The sequence below is a fragment of the Megalopta genalis genome, chromosome 3, assembly GCF_051020955.1.
Source record: "Megalopta genalis isolate 19385.01 chromosome 3, iyMegGena1_principal, whole genome shotgun sequence".
Classification (NCBI taxonomy): Eukaryota; Metazoa; Arthropoda; class Insecta; order Hymenoptera; family Halictidae; genus Megalopta; species Megalopta genalis.
Window position 1 is genome coordinate 769,583 of NC_135015.1, and position 16,806 is coordinate 786,388.

The 16,806-nt window shown below is 30.6% G+C and overlaps 1 protein-coding gene across 6 annotated transcripts in view; it reads right to left on the minus strand.

Moving 5' to 3' along the window:
* Positions 1–820: 820 nt before the first annotated feature.
* The window catches only part of Ipk1 (Inositol phosphate kinase 1), a 319,504-nt gene continuing 303,518 nt past the window's right edge, over positions 821–16,806 (minus strand). For 5 of the 6 annotated variants that reach the window (XM_076519491.1, XM_076519490.1, XM_076519489.1 and 2 more), the window contains 5 exons: positions 8,574–8,773; positions 6,436–6,858; positions 5,616–5,822; positions 5,124–5,515; positions 821–4,172 (listed from right to left, as the gene is read on the minus strand). In XM_076519491.1, the coding sequence (XP_076375606.1) occupies positions 3,959–4,172; positions 5,124–5,515; positions 5,616–5,822; positions 6,436–6,858; positions 8,574–8,773 (1,436 nt within the window). In that variant the 3' untranslated portion in view covers positions 821–3,958. The remainder of the gene's footprint in view (positions 4,173–5,123; positions 5,516–5,615; positions 5,823–6,435; positions 6,859–8,573; positions 8,774–16,806) is intronic. The other variant, XM_076519492.1, reaches the window with a different exon arrangement.

The following is a 16,806-nucleotide window of genomic DNA, read 5'->3' on the forward strand; positions in this document are numbered from 1 at the left end:
CGAGTGCTGAATATTATATGGAAGCAAGTGTATTAGGCGCGAACTTTTAAATGGCGGAAATAGTTTTTATGAAACATACTTCAGAAAAATATAATATAAAGTGTAATTTTTTCTATAAATAGTTGAGTTATTATTTCTAATAATTATATAATTAGAGATGATATATAGGAGTAGTTTTATACATGTTTTCTTAAAGACAAGTATTTACAACGTTCATAAATCTATAGACTTTACAGTGACAGTATTCTTTCTAGAACTTGACGAATATAACAGTTAAAGATATTTTATGTTTGATATTTGTTTTTATGTATCTTTCATTTTGTAATATAGTCTTCCGAATAATGATAGAAACATTGACATGTTACATAATATAGTATTATTTATTATAGAAAACATATATATTCAGTTTGCATTGGTATTTTATTAACTTTTATTTACATTATATTAACGTGAATTTTTGTGGCTTCCAAATCATAAAACGTGCCGCAATACAAACATGGTATACGAAATACTCGATCCTCACTAAGAAGTTTAAAGTTCTAAAACATCGGTAACGATGAGCAGGCATATAAATAGTAATAGGGATTCTGAAGCGACAAAATAATTTTCTAGGTAACAAAACAATACATTTTTGCTTCTAATTATGTATTAAACATGAAATCATTTTTTAATGTGTACTTTTTGTAACGAATAAAATTTTACCTGCTGTATCACATTTATTATACCAAATCACTGTGTTAAGTAAAAGTTAATAATTCAATTAGTTATTAAGGGGAATAGTATATTTGTATTGCATATGCACATATAAAAATTCATGGTATATTTTGAAACAGAAAATTTATTTCATTTACATTACATCACAGTGACTGATAATGTTAAATCAATTATCTATGTATAAATGCGTGTAACTAATTACATATAGACTACACATCATGCTTATACAATAATATCTTTAAATAAAACATTCCTTAAACATATTTTTGAATATAAAATTCATCTTACCAAATACATGTAAGTTTCATGCCATTTATCACATTAAATACAACATAGAAAACATACATCACAAATAAACTTTATTTTATTCTGCATATATTTGTTGATTTTGCGGGTTTCATTGAAAGTGAAGTAATTTAAGAAAATGTTAACGAAAATGGAGAAATTTCAATTTTTATATATTTCTGAAAACCAGTCTTTCTGGTATTGGTAACTACTATCTTTTTTTTAGATAATTATATTCTATATGAGAAATAATAAATTCTTTCTTCGCTTTTTGCGCGCAAAATTTTACAGATAAAATTCGAATGATTAAAATTCATCAGAATTTTGCTTTTCTACTTTTATTGACTTCGTCAAAATTACTTTGCGGATTTAAAAGAACAGAAAAAATATTCTAACGCTTTAAGTTTGTATATTTCATTATTATAGTTTGTAAAATAAATAATATTTTTATTATTTAAAAACAGATCGCAAAGTAACTTTGTAGTAAAAGTCTAAAAATTAGAAAATATTTTTAATCAAATTAATAAATTTTCTTAGACTAAAAATTCCTGATTAATTATTTGAATGTATATATAGTTGCCTTCGAAAATAAGTTAATGATTATAATTTGTAGGAAAATAAATAATTATGTATGATCTAAGAAGTTTTGACGAAATGTTATATGAAGAAATTAAGTCAAATTTGAAATGATAAATAATAACAGACGGTATATATATGGTGATTTGGTCACGATCTGGAAATGTTTTAATACTCGAGGCTTAGAAAATTTAATGATTATTAACTTTAACATTAATTAATAGCAACATTAATTACATTTATTTAATTCTTCAGCTAAAATTGCACTTAAAAACAGATTTACATTTGAATAGCGTAATGATCCAAAACACACAGTTAAAAATTACAATTAAATTTTTGGAAGAAAATAATATTTAGGTATTTCAGTGGCCTTCTGAGTATCTGTGAGATCATTTGAAAAATTCTACCACAAAAATAATAGAAAGAGTGGAAATATTAATACAAATGTTGTAATAAAAATACAAATCACTTTAAAGTTATGATACAAGCAAAGGGATATTACAGTCACAATTAATTTGACACAAACATTATTTTTATTTACTTATTAATATCAAATTAAATTGTTCTTTTATTTTTATTCATATCTGATAACTAAAGAAAGAGAACATCTTATTAATATACAAGGTGTCCTAAAATTATGGTACTCCCGGAAAATGAGAGGCTTCCTGAGGTTATTTTAAGTAACTTTTCCCTTAGTACAAATGCAATTCGCCATTCTGTTTACGAGTTATTAACGAAAAACAGTGACCAATGTGAGAGGCGAGATCAGCTGCCGCGAGCCGATCCAGCTAAATGAGTGGAACTGGGCTCGTTAGCTCGACCACCTTGTGCTAACCGAACTGGCCTCTCATTGGTCAGTGTTTTTCATTATAACTCGTAAGCGAAACCGTAGATTGTATTTTCGCTAAGGAAAAAGTTGCTTCAAATAACCTCAGGAACCCCCCATTTTTCGGAAGTACCATAATTTTGGGACACCCTGTATATTATTGGACAAAATCATATTAATTTCCCCACAAGTTGTGATCACTTATTTTTCAAAGCAGTTATTTATATATTATTAGAATAATGTTACACAGCATTATTCCCGGTAATATCTCTATCGTGTGATAATTACTATATCTGTAGTATCACAATAAAATTGCAACAAATAAGTGATCCGCATATAGAATATGATGTTACAAATACACAAATTGATAAGAAAATATAAATGAATAATTTTATAAATAAGTAAAAAGTTTTTAAATCATTAACTTTTAGGTAACAGTTTAATCTAACTATGCTTTTAGCATAGCATATTAAAGGTGTGCTTTTAAAAAATTTGTTTAATAAGAAGAATATTTTTTATATACATAAAGTAATGGAAGATAAGGTTTCAGCTAGTTCCTTTTAATAGAACGTTGTATTCTTTATTTGGCCTATTGTAGTGCATTTTTAGATGAATTTAACAAAGTTACACAATATTTCGTCTTATAACAGGTTGTAAAATAATTAAGAACCGGGTCGTTTACTAACACATATGTGATTGGTTCTCAGAATCTTCAAGATTACGTGATTTCACATTCCATATTTTTTCCGTGGGAATATTGAAAAGGTAATATTTTTCAAATGCCCTTTTTTTATACCAAACAATTTTTGCAAAAACGTTATTTTGATATTTTCGACCTCTTCTAAAATATTCCAGTAAAAATTGACGCAGATGAATAAAAATTATTTGTCAATATAATAGATACAAGTGATGTTAAAAACTTGTTTTATATATAGTCTCCGCTACTGGGAACTTCAGTGCAGTGTAGACAAAATTTTCTAAATAGATTAAAAAATACTTAATAAACACAGAAAGATAAGAGGCAGATCACTTGTGTTAAAAAAGCTAGAGATCAATTGTGTTATTGAAAGGGTGAATTATTCATGCATGTTTATTCGTCATTTATTACTAAATTTGCTACATTCCATATGGCTTGAAGTTCAAAGACCTCTCAAATTAATAATGTAAATTAATATAAAAATAAAAAATTAATAATGCTAAAAATAGCCAGCATAGATAATTCATTTAAAGTATTTCAATTACACTCATACCATTACTAGACAAATTGTGGATAGCTATTTAAAGTATAATGTTCTCCACGTTTAATATTTTTTTATGTTATTTTTATATCATATAGGATGAGAGAGAGAGAGAGATTAAACTGAAATTTACTAGCAATAGTGAAAACATAATTATGGATAATGCATAAAGAAGTTCCTTTTTTTCAAACAACTTTCCAGTTCTTTGTGCTTAATATGCACAGATATTAAATCTAATAATTATTTGTATTCCGGTTAATATTTAATAAAATTTTACTGCGTAGGAGAAAGTTATTTATGACACATTCTACTGGTATTATTACAAACTTTGTTTTCTCGATGACTGATTCTTAAGCATTAGCTTCTCTTCCAAGACGTTTATTACGGAGTTTAAGATATCAGTATCTCGTTGACGATGTTTTTCGATGCATTGAAGACTTTTAGGATCTAAATCCGAAATTCCGGCGTCACATAGAAAACTAAGTCCACTGGAGAGTTTTATTACGCCTTCTTTTGGGGTTGACAGTGTATCTCTGTATAAACATAATTAAATAATAAGTAAATAACGATTACTAATCAACTTCTTTGTAATTATTAATAAGCTTCCATGTTATATAATTAGCAATTCTTTCTAACTGAACTAAATTGACGCGCATTATTTTCATTTCATTACGCAGTAGTATTTCGTGTGTAATTTATAGTATATATCAGCAATAATACGATATAAGTATAAGGTGCTTCACCATACATGTAATAAGATTTTTATGAATCCATTAAAATATCGAGATGATTCGTTTTAATCTTTATTGAGTAATGGAACCTTCTATAATGTTTAAAAAAAGATTCGATATCATCTTGAGTATAAGAAACATGAGCCAATTCCATTTTTTTTAAATGAAATATGAGGGTTTTGATATAATTGTATAGCCTTTAACAAACTGACAATAAGTAACTTCTCCCAAAATATTACTTTTTTCACGCTTAGAGAGGCACTGAATCTTTTTCGTCACATACTCTAAAAGATCTAGTCACAGAATAAAGTTTTGAAAAATTATCGCGGTATCATTAATGAATTCGAAAATATCTGTTTGTAACAAGTATAGTAAAACACTTATATGTATACCGTTTGAAATACTTCTAGTTTAAGAAGTAGTTTTTAAAATGATTAATTTGCAAATATGCGTATGTATATTAATGATCATAACAATTATTTAAAGAATGAAAAAGGTAATTTCCAGGATCAAATATAAAAGTAATTTACTTACATAGTTACTCTTTTAAGTTTTATCAAATTGTAAATGAGACAACACTTTACTCTTTCATGAAATGTAGTATAAAGACTGATGTTATACATTTTTAAAACGAATCTTTCTGTCTTTTTTTCTAATAAATCTCATGAATGTTTGATGTTAATGCATACAGAAAATTATTTTCATTAGGCTTTTGTAAGAACTATTATAACAATATACTTTACCATCACTTACAGATTTAATTCTCGAAACGCTAGTAGTATTGAGCAATCCCTGGCACACGAAAATAAAACATAATTCTGCAAGCATAGTATATCTCTAGAGCTTACAGCTGAATCCATTTCTTCTTCTTTGTTGCAATACCTATTGCCTGCTTTTTGTATCCTATCAGATTTATTACGGAATATAACGTTATCTTCCAAATACATAGGAAATAAATTTGATTTGCCGAGACGGGAAATATTTTCAACATGGCCATTATCTGCAATTCCCTCGGTGCCTAAATTAACATTTTTATTTTCATCACAATTGTACTTGCGCTTCGCTCTGTTTGAAATCTGGATACATTTTATACATGTTCTCAAGTGGGTTTCTTGCGAAGTCATTGCGGTTTCTGTGCCAGCTTTCTGAAAAACGAAATCAACACGATACGAACGTTAACATCAGTGAATATCAAATACTTATACATCTACATTTACATTTGTATACATACAAAAATTTATTTACCGCAGATTTACAATATTGTTTTCGATGATTCCAAAGCATCTGCATTTGTGCTAAATTGTCATATACCATATTGTCGTTTAATAATGGTCGCAATTTTGAATGTATATTATACACGTACTCTGCACTAACAAATGGTAGTTTCTGCATGTGTAAAATCCTTTCAAGCAGACAATTATTTGGCAGAGTTTCAGCTTTCAAATTACATTCCTGAAAAATTAGGGTGAAAGGATTACATTTGCTTTGGATTTATAATTTTATGAATTATTCACATAATATGCAGTCGCCTGCAATTAGCCATAACTTATTAGTCGGAGTTTTGTGCAAAATGAACATTTTTCAAGTTAATTGTAAGAAACAGAAATCAAATGAAAATCTATTTCTTCTTTTAATAAACAAGAAACATCATGTAATATGTTAATTGCAAAATCTAACATTACAGCCTGTTCACAAATTTTGTCTTTCCTCAAGAAAGGTAATTTGTGCATTTAAGCACACATGTATATGTATACATTTTCTCTTCTGAGATTTTTTCAATAAATAATAAAAAATATATTTTTAAATTCTTGTAATATAGCTCTGTATTTTATCTTTTCGTTTTTATTATAAAATGCGTAAAATCAACAGTCTAGTGATTACTAGTATCTATTCAGATTTACTAAAGATTCACCTGCACACATTCACTTTTTACATTTTCTCCTGCACTTCACCTGCACATCGTAACGAACGAATAATAAAAAGATTAATAAAAAGATTAATAAAAAGATTAATAAAAAGAATAATAATAAGATTTCCAGTTAAGTCCAAATCTACAAATACTAACATTTACCTCAGCAGCGAAGTAAAGAAGTTTTTTTGCCTTTGCAGCAATGTCCGTGTTAATATAAGTAGTTGGTTCAAGGTCTTGTCTAGTGGAAGTGCATAATTCGTACTCAGGACAAGGCTTGAATCTGTCTTGAGGGAACGAATGTAGAAGCGAAGCACAGATCAAGCTGCAGAATTCGTCGATGTATTCCTTCGTTGTTTTACTGGACACGGAATTGAGAAACCACTCCGTCAGAACATTTTCCAAATCGATCGAAGATGATTCTTGATTGTAAACAACCACGCCGTCTTTAAATATTTTTAAGTTGTTTTGAGGAGACGCTAGGAGTTCCTTTAAAGCTGATTTCATTCGATGCGGCACTCCGGAGAAAAGATTAAGTGGACAATAGGAGCTTCGGGTTTGTATCACTTTCTTCTTCAGCTGAGAACACAGAGATTTGTTAATTACAATTGTTAATGTTTTGATTGACATTGTTACGAATATAATACTTCTTTATTGCACAAGTGTGATGTCGTTAGGTTCTGAATGATGCATCCAAAATTTTCCAAATGCGACAAATGACATACAGAATGGTCTACCTAAAGGCAGCCACTTAAATATGTTCTTCAATGGTGATAGTATAACAAATATTATTGTGTATTATGAATTGAGAAAATCCGAAGTTGAGGCAACGAAATAATAGTATAACTGAATTTTCTTCATATTTTGTAACGCTTTTTTCACATTTTTTTGACATTATAATAATCAGACGCGAAAACAAATTGAATAAAAAGAAAGTACAAATAATTTTAAAGATAAGAAAACAAAAATGATTAAATTAAAAATCTTTGAAATCTATAAGGGAAGTCGAAAATTGATTAACAACTTATTAGAAGATATGATTAACTATAGTACGAAGGAAAGCAATGGATGACCTTATACATTTTTCATCATTGAAAAACATCATTTTGCTTACTACATCAATCTCTTGCCTTACATCGCGAAGAAATGCTCGTAAAGCTACAGTTAAAACTAATTTTAGAAACTTTTGTCATATGTTGCAGATATATGAGAATATTATATATCTAAAAATGAAACGTAAATCTGCATTGACAGCGGGAGATCTAGGGAAAATCTTGCCAGCTTCGCAAAACCTGTAGATTGGTAGAATAAGAGGTGAAAAATTATAGTTACCGAGGAGAAAAGATTCAATCAGAATAGTCTAGATAGCTACAATTATTGCTATCATCGCAAAGAAAAGTAGGAATTGACGTAAGTGCGGTTTCAAACGAGCAAAGCATTCGACTATGACATTGTTGATAGGAATAACATTTTTTATTACAATATTGCAGTTTACGCTATTAAAATTATTAACAATCATTTTTTATCAGAGAATAATTCACTGCTTTATTGACCATTGTTCATCGAGCATTTCTAGGAAAAATAAATAATTTAGATCTTAATGAAAAAAAAACTGCGTTAACTCTTTCGCTACGGTTATATTTATGTTCACATTCAGCCGCATATAATAATGTGGGAAGATCTGATATCGTTATACGATTAAAAAATAATTTAATAACTTATTATAAGATTAAAGGAATCGGTTATTTTATTCTTTAACGAATTGATTGGTTGAAGTCATAGAATTTTGAAAATCCTATGTAATTCTCTATTCTATAGAAAATTAGATTTTAAATATTAAAAAGTATTATGGATTTTTTTCTATTTTTTTTTCACTTTTAGTAAACAAATGTTTCAGTTTCAAATGTTTCAGTGTTATCTTACTAGAAAGTTATGTTTATATAAATATGAGTTACATAAATATGCATATAATTTAGAGGGTTTCTATCAAAAAATGGTCCTAAAATTCTCGATTTGACCCAAAAGTTTTTCGAATACATATTAAAATAATACTTTATGTACGTGGCAATACACTGAAATAATATCTGTCGACTTTTATAAAACTTTCCCAGCAAATAGTCTGCATCTATTTGACTATAATAGCTTCGTGTGAGACATAGGTACCTACTTCAATTTGTACAATTTTTCGAGATTGCAAAAAAGTAATTCAAACCGTTAGGTTTGCAGGTCTGAAAGAATATAATTAAACTTAATTTCCGAATATAATTAACTTACACATTAATTCATAACATTACCTTATGATACTGCATCAAACAGTACGGACATTTCTGAAATTTACAATTATCCTCTCTCAAGTACCCTTGCTTTGGTTTGATTTCGACGCAGAACGTTTTGTTGCTTCGAAATAAATTCACATTGCTTTTTGTTTGTAGGAAAGTATAATCTGGGTATTTCGTGGCGTGAGTCTCTGTGATTATTTTGTTGCGCCGTTTTTCTGCAAACACGAGAAAATTTATAGTGGTGATAGTGTTTAGGAACTGAATTAAAATTACATTACGTCCCAGTCGCTTTCCAGTTACAAAAATCAATATTTTTATTGTGCCCGTTATTTCAACATTACTGAAAGTGAAATTCGGCGACAGTGAAATGACTCCGAGAAACAGTTAATTCTTTGTCACTATTCTGTATTTCACTGATCCATTTTTGCCACAAATGCATAAAATTCGCTATCTAGACATGACAAATGTAGTATAAATATCGATTAAAGCAGCTTAACAGTGGCTGGGAACGTTGATCCTTAAAAGTGAATTTATTAGTATATTAAATATTTGTAATATGTGAGTTTTGAGACAGCAGTATAAAAGTATCAATTCTGCGCGATATGAATGCAGCATGCAAAATGAAGACGATACATGTGCACGCATGTAGTGTAATATTGAAGCAACGAACCCACCGATTAAAGTCATATTATTATACTTATAAAACGACTTAAAATTTCAAGTGTTACACGTTTGACTGCATCAGTTACCGGTGACCCTCGCCGTAATTGACGAGTTAATAGGCAGCTTTCATTGCATTACATACAGCAGCGTGTTGTGCATTTGTTAGACCTTAAAAAATCAAACGCTTGAACGCCTTCGTTACGGCAGTTTTTAATGCACATCGTGTGAGCAGCGTATGATAATTCAACTATGAACTATGTAATTCTTCATCAGCGCACATTTTTCAGATGTTCCATTAAGGTGATCAGAACAATGACGCGTATTACATGCGTTTGTTGTAATTTCGGACCAGACTTGCCTTTCTTGGTAAGAAAAGTTTGTTTGAATTTACTGGCCGGCAATATGTGTTAATAGTTTATCAGAAGCAAATTTTTTGATTAAACAAGTACACTAGTATTGAGATTTTCACAAATTTTGCAAAAAAAATTAGTTTTTCACCAAAATGCGATCCTTGTACAGAATAATATATTTATTTCATTTTCAATTTATTAAAGTATGAAAATGATCTTTTTGCTTTATTTGATGTAAAACTTTCTACACATACATGTATATGTATATCATAATTGCATAATCTTCGAAGATCAATTGATGACATTTCAGGTAAATATTTCTCAGAAATGATGAGGCGTACAATAGAAATATGTTTAAAATTTCGAAAATTTATAGGAACAAACGATTTTTTTATATTGCAACATCACCCCATTAGTGAATGCATAGAAGTTGTCTAAAACACCAACGCATATCGTTCGTTTGTGTTTGTTGAATCCGTGGCAGTTCGGTTGCGAAAATATCCCTGACTGCTCGGACGTGATCATTTTCTAAAAATAAGTAACTGGAGAGTTGCCCTGGAGGACGTAAGGAGAGAAAGTACATGGAAAAGGGACAGTCATATGCAACAAGTGCAACCGTGTGGATATTATCATAGAATTACTTCCAATTCCTTTTTATTTATAGTCAAAAACCACGAGAGAGAGAGAGAGAGAGAGAGAGAGAACGTAACTATCGATAAATCGTAAAATTATGTACAGTTTCCACATTCGAATGTCGAATAGTGGTCGAATATATGGATCATTAGTTGAAAACTGTTTGAGAAATTATTCAAAATCGACAATCATTCTAATATAACAAATTATTTGAATTAATATAATGTAACAACTCCTTTTGAAATTATTATTTAAAAGGACTAGAAAGCTTCTTATACACAGCCCAGTCATTAAGAAGTGTTAAGAATTGTACATGTCAACAGAAGAGAATTAATCGATTATTATGACAGCTTCAACTATTAAACATGGGCTTATTCATTGTATTTTAGGTACGTCAAAAGTCATGTGCATTTGATCTATAGGATAAAATATGGAATTGATATCTGATTGTAATATGGAATTAAAATCTGATTTTACAAGCTTGCTAAAAGTAAATGTGTTCGATTCTTCTTAAATAAAACCTACGCAAGAAGATGAAAGAGCTAATCTGTAATTATTTTTACATAGATAAATTCTTCAGGGGGCAAATGCTTCGAGATTTCATTCAAAGAAGTGAAAAATGTTAAAATTGATAGTGGAATCTACTATAGAGAGAGAATCTACTATGACAAGTATGTGAAGGAACTTAAGAATTGCTACTTTTGTTATTGAAACTGAATGTCTATTAAATATATGATACAAATGAATAAATGTGGTTAATTCTTTAAGAACGATTAGTGTATCGTCCACCAATCTGAAATGTTTAATTACAAAGCCATAACAAGCAGCGACAATATTGGTGTTTGTTCATTGAAAAGAAAAAGGAGAAAATTCCTTCTTCTTTTTCCATTCGTTTGGCGTTCTCGTCAAGGCTTCATCTTTACCATTTATAAAGGTTGCACTAAACTAGAAAAACAGCGCGGCTGCTCCGCTTAACATCTTTGTGAATCCGTGATACCCAAACTTCGAAAAGTTGATCGATCGATGTCACTGCAAACGATGGTTTCTTTTTTTTTATTTAATTACTGCATAAGTATAATCTAGCAATATTGATATTAAGTACTGGAGGTAAGAGAATATGTTGGCATGAATGTGCATACACCTACTCGTGTATCACTGTGACAATTACTGGCTTAGGTCAGTTGAATCTGAGAGATAGTTGGAGAAAGTAGTGTCTTTTCAGCCTTTCCCGTTTGTCACTTTTATCCCAAAGGTTGAGTGCAAGACTGTTTGGATAGTTTTGTAGTCGTTGATATTTTGTGCTGAGTCGAGCAATTTTCTACCTCACTGTACGGATACCGGTTTCATTGTTTATTTGGCTATACCATTCTGCTACCATTCTGCTTTCAGAAAATGGATCTTAGTTTTTTATTCTGTCATCTTTGTATAATTCTGATGTTAGAGTTTAATGCTGTACGCCAGGATTGACTGACACACGTCCAAATAGGTGTTAGGATTATCTTGTATATTAACAGTTTGTTGTATGTTGTTAATTGCGATTTTCTTGATTGCGGCATTTCCACGTTATTCAATTAGACTGGAGGGCAGGTATCTCTTTCTATCGTAAAAGTTCATGTGTATGGATGTGAGGTATTTATCTTCATTCTCCATTTTTTTAGTCAAACGTCGGCTCCATTTAGATGATGTATCTCGACGATTTAAAGTGAATATAAACACTATTATTTTAAAGTTACGACTTCATGCTTAACTTTATATATTATATTATGGTATTATCTAATACGTATTATGTTCAGCTATCACGTATAATATAATTATTTAACTTTATTAAATGCAACGTATCCTTGGATAAGATATGGCAAAAGGTATTGTCACAGAAAAGTTACGAATTTTTTAAATGTTGTGTTAAATGTTGTGTAACAACATGCACAATATAAAATTGTGAATCATCTGTAAAGCGGATAGCTAACGTGATCATAACGGATATAACGTGTTCATTCAATAAACAAAATGCTTTTAAATTGTTTCTTTCACTTCTATTCTCATACATGTTGTAATAGATTCATTAAATTACCATTTTCCTATAAGATAGGTTAGACTGATTTTACATTATAATTCAACAATATTCGATGGTGCTAGACACGACAACGTTATAGTGGAGATCTGTCCAAGTATTTTCACCTTATTCCGGGCTTAGGAGTCTGACGACTAGCTACGATAAGCCAAAGCCATAAAAAAGTGGGGATAGCAGTTATCTGTGAGTTCTTGATCGTGTAAGAGATCGAACGACGACGATATTGAAGATAATGCCTTACTCACATAACCTGACCTTATCACGAGAGTAAATATACAGTGAGACTATAAGCTCCGAGCTCTCCAAAACTAAGTTGCACAAGCAGCAGATGAGGCAACGTAGGTCTAGATCAGCACTTTACTATCGATATTGCTCTCTTTTCATCGGCTGTCTGACTGTAGGTCTGCATAGAAGAAGACTCTATCTAGTACACTATCAGAACTGGGCTATTGGGGGAACTCGGAGTCCTGGTGGCCCCATAACCACTGCTAATACTAGTTGAAAATAAATGTACAGAAGATATAAGCAGGGAAATGACCGAAAGATAGAAAATAGTATTTGAAATAAAAGATAAAGATATTAGGTGTACGCAAAAGTTTGATCAGATTTTTCTTTATTTATACACGATATATGTATTATAAATTAGTTTCCCAAATGTTTTTGAAGACTTTCGTTTTTCGACAATTCTATAAGAAGTGGGAGATGTAGAAAACTTCTACATTTTCCTAATATTTCCAAAGGTTATTTTCTAAACTAACAATAAGTCGGCATTAGTTAATTTTGTACAATTATTTGTATTTATGTTCATAGAGGCACAGCTTGAAATGTTTACTTGATATTCTAAGTATGTATAATATGTACTTCAATTACGTATTTTTAACATGAATTTCAAATAATCAATTATTAAAAAAATTTCCATCATTATTCATGTACTGAAATGTAATTGAGTTTCCTCTCTATTAGGTAGCTGTGGATTCATCTTCATAGTTATAATTATGTTTATATTCACGTCGTAGAGTTTAATAACATGAAATATTAGTTGAATTATTAAGTAATTTTGTAATTAAATATTCTTATCTTATTGAAACTGAAATATTTCCAATATGGTTTGATGAATACTCTAATATTTTTGTACAGGTAATCGTGGATATGTTCATGAGTAAGTTAAAAATAAATATATTCTGAGAATGTTGAAAATTATTGAATTTCTGGAGTGATAAGAGTAGCCTACTCTTAGGCTGGCAGCTTCGACGATCTGTGGTTTTCGTTATTCGGTATTTCAATGCGACAGCGTAGATGCTCGACATTAGATCAGTCACATCGAAATGGTAATTTCGTGAACTAAAGCTCACTTCGAGGTTCCTAAACTAGGTCTGGATTAGGTTTGCTGTTTCACCGCAGGTCTACATACGAAGAGACTTTGACTCTGGTATACCATCAAAACTGAGCTACTGTTATATTAAACGGGGAAATAACCGGAAAACAGAAAATGGTATTTGAAATAAAAAAATAAAAATATTAGGCAGATGCAGAAGCTTCTTTCGATTTCTGTATATTTATACATGATATATTATAAATTAATTTTCGAAATGATTTGGAAGAATTCTGCTCATCAAAATATTGTACAAAAGGCGGACGATTATAACAATCGGAAATTCCATATAGAAGTATGAACGATTTAAGGGAAGACGAGAACTTCTGCAGATACCTAATATTTTCAGAGATTATTTTGCAGAGAGAGTAATTTTCCAGATAAAATTTTGAAAATATATGTATGTTTGTAATTGTTTTTGCACTGAATCGAATTATGTAGAAATTAATTTTCCAATTTCCAGGTTTTTTATTAAAAAATTATCGGATTCAAAAATTCATACACAATTATATAGATCATAGTCAGACAGTACAGTCGACAAAGTACGTACATCATGCCCCAATATACATATGTATACAGTTACATATAGTGCAGTCTATTAATGTTAAAATTAAAATGACTCGAACAAAAATGAAACTCCCGAGCTTAGCTTGTACACAAAAATGGACAATTTGAGAAGCAGCTCATTTTTATAATTGTTTACAATCGATAACTATAAAAACGAGCCGAATAATCGTATTTCCTTTTTTCAAATTGTCCACTTTTGTGTACAAACTGAGCGTCAAATAGGAAGAATTTACTGTAATTCGATTCAGCGTCAAAACTGCTATAAAAATATATATTTTCAAAATTTTATCTGAAAAATTACTAGTACAATGTTTTCGGTTAAATTGCTCAGCCTTGAAATAATTACATCTCTGGTTTTCATTATTCGGTATGTCAGTTCGACATGCTAAACTTTAGACCAGTCGCATCCAAATGGCACTTTCGCGAACCAAAGCTCTCTTCGAGGTTCTCGAGCCAGGTAGCGAGTCATGCGAAGAGTCAAGGCCATAAAGCAGTCAGGAAAGTGGCGTTGTGTGAGTCGGACATGTAGTGGGAGTTAGATCATGTAGGGATTGTACGGTAATGGGATGCATGACATTGACTCATTCACCGACCCCACCACGAGGCTTTAACTCTCTTGTTAGGACATGATTTCACTGGCTCGGGATTTTTGGCACATAGCTCGCCAGAAGTAGCTTTGACGGAGACTGTTCTAGCAAATCCGGCTTGCAAACCGAGATGATGTGCGATCTGCATGGTGGAATATGGTGGCTGATACATGACGCACTTATAGGCGTACGGTTTCGCGCATGTACCCCGCGGATGATGAGATACAAAATTGATATTATCACGATGCCAGTGACTAATATCTCGTCAGCAATAACGTTGTAATACCTGTTGCTCGCCAGCAAATGGCTCAATTATTTCAAGGAACCGAAAAACTCCTGCGAAAGTCAATAAGTCACGATTCCGCCGAGTTGAGACCAATCGTGACAGTAAAACAATGGGTGTATATCGGAATATGTAATGTGAGGTGGTTTGGGCAAAGCAAACTTTTGGAAAACTGATTCAAAATAAACACGAAATGTAATTTACGTCATTTATGTAACATGTGGTAATTGATATGAGCAGAAGAAAAAGAAAAAAAAGAAACGGACTAATATTAATTCACTACATTTCAAGCAGTGAAATAATGCTACTTTTACATATGCAACTATCTACTGTTTACAAAAGCGTATGAAAAAGTACATAAATGTTAACAAAATTTTTGCGCAAAATTCTTTTTGTAAGAGAAAATATTAAACGTGGACAAACGCTTTATTAAGGAAAGTAAATAAAATGATTTATATATTATTTTACTGAACACCATATACGAAAACCAGAGGTCCTTATATAAATTAAAGATTTTTATTTCACGTGTATACGTGTAATTAATATATGCGTGTTTGGATTCGTGTAATTTTTAATGTACGTGTACGCGTGAATTCCAGTATATGTGTAGTCGAGTATCGAAGTACGAGCATTTTGGTACAAATGTACCCGTGTATTTCAATAAATGATTAAACATGTATGTGCTACTAATATATCCATATTTTATTTTGTATGATCATTTCATGTAGGAAAAACTTTCGAAATTTGCAAATACAGTAATTTCTCCCTCGTGCTCAGATTGCACACAAAAAAATTGACGATTTGAAAAGAGGAGATACGATTATTCGAGCATTGTGGCTTGTTTTTATAATTACCGATTGTCAACGACTATAAAAACGAGACGCAAATCTCGAGTAATCGTATCTCCTCTTCTCAAATTGTCCATTTTTGTGTGCAATCTGAACACGAATTAGGAAGAAATTACTGTATAATCAAAAGCCAAACGTCAATTTATCGAATTAAGTTTGGGAAAAAGTCTGTCCAGATGTGGTTTTTGGGATGAAATCGGACAACGGAAATCAAAGTGGATGCAATGTGAATCATGGAAAAACTAGCAATTAAAAAGGTTTTAAATCTGAATATTTGTTACGTAAGAATTCATATTTTATAATAAATGCATAAAATAAATAAAAATAATTTAAACGTTTTTAAATCACAATGTTAAAATTAAGAATATAGTAACGAATGACTTTGAATATAGGATAAGATGTCGGAAAATTATCAAGCAAGAAAAAAGGCTTCCTTCAACATATATTCAGCATGTACTAAATACACGTGTATTTGCGCGTGTATCGAAATACACATGTACATGTGTTTTGAAATACGCGAATTTTTATATACGCTTGTATTAAAAATTACATGGATCTAAACACGTGTGCATGAAGTATACGTATACACGGGTATGCAGAACACACACACGGAGATATGTTTTTAATACACGTGATATAATGCTGGATAGAGTGAAGTATGATCAATAGTCGACAATAATCCGGTCGGAAAACAAAAACGAAATCCGGACTTGTACGTGTGATGTGATATAAACATCCTTGTATGCAGATAATAAAATGCATCATTACACGTGTATTAAGAACACGAATACTTAATTCGTGGATACATATATGGTTCACGTTCCCTCAGTACACATTCAAAATCGTAGACTCTGATGGAAACTCATTGCACATA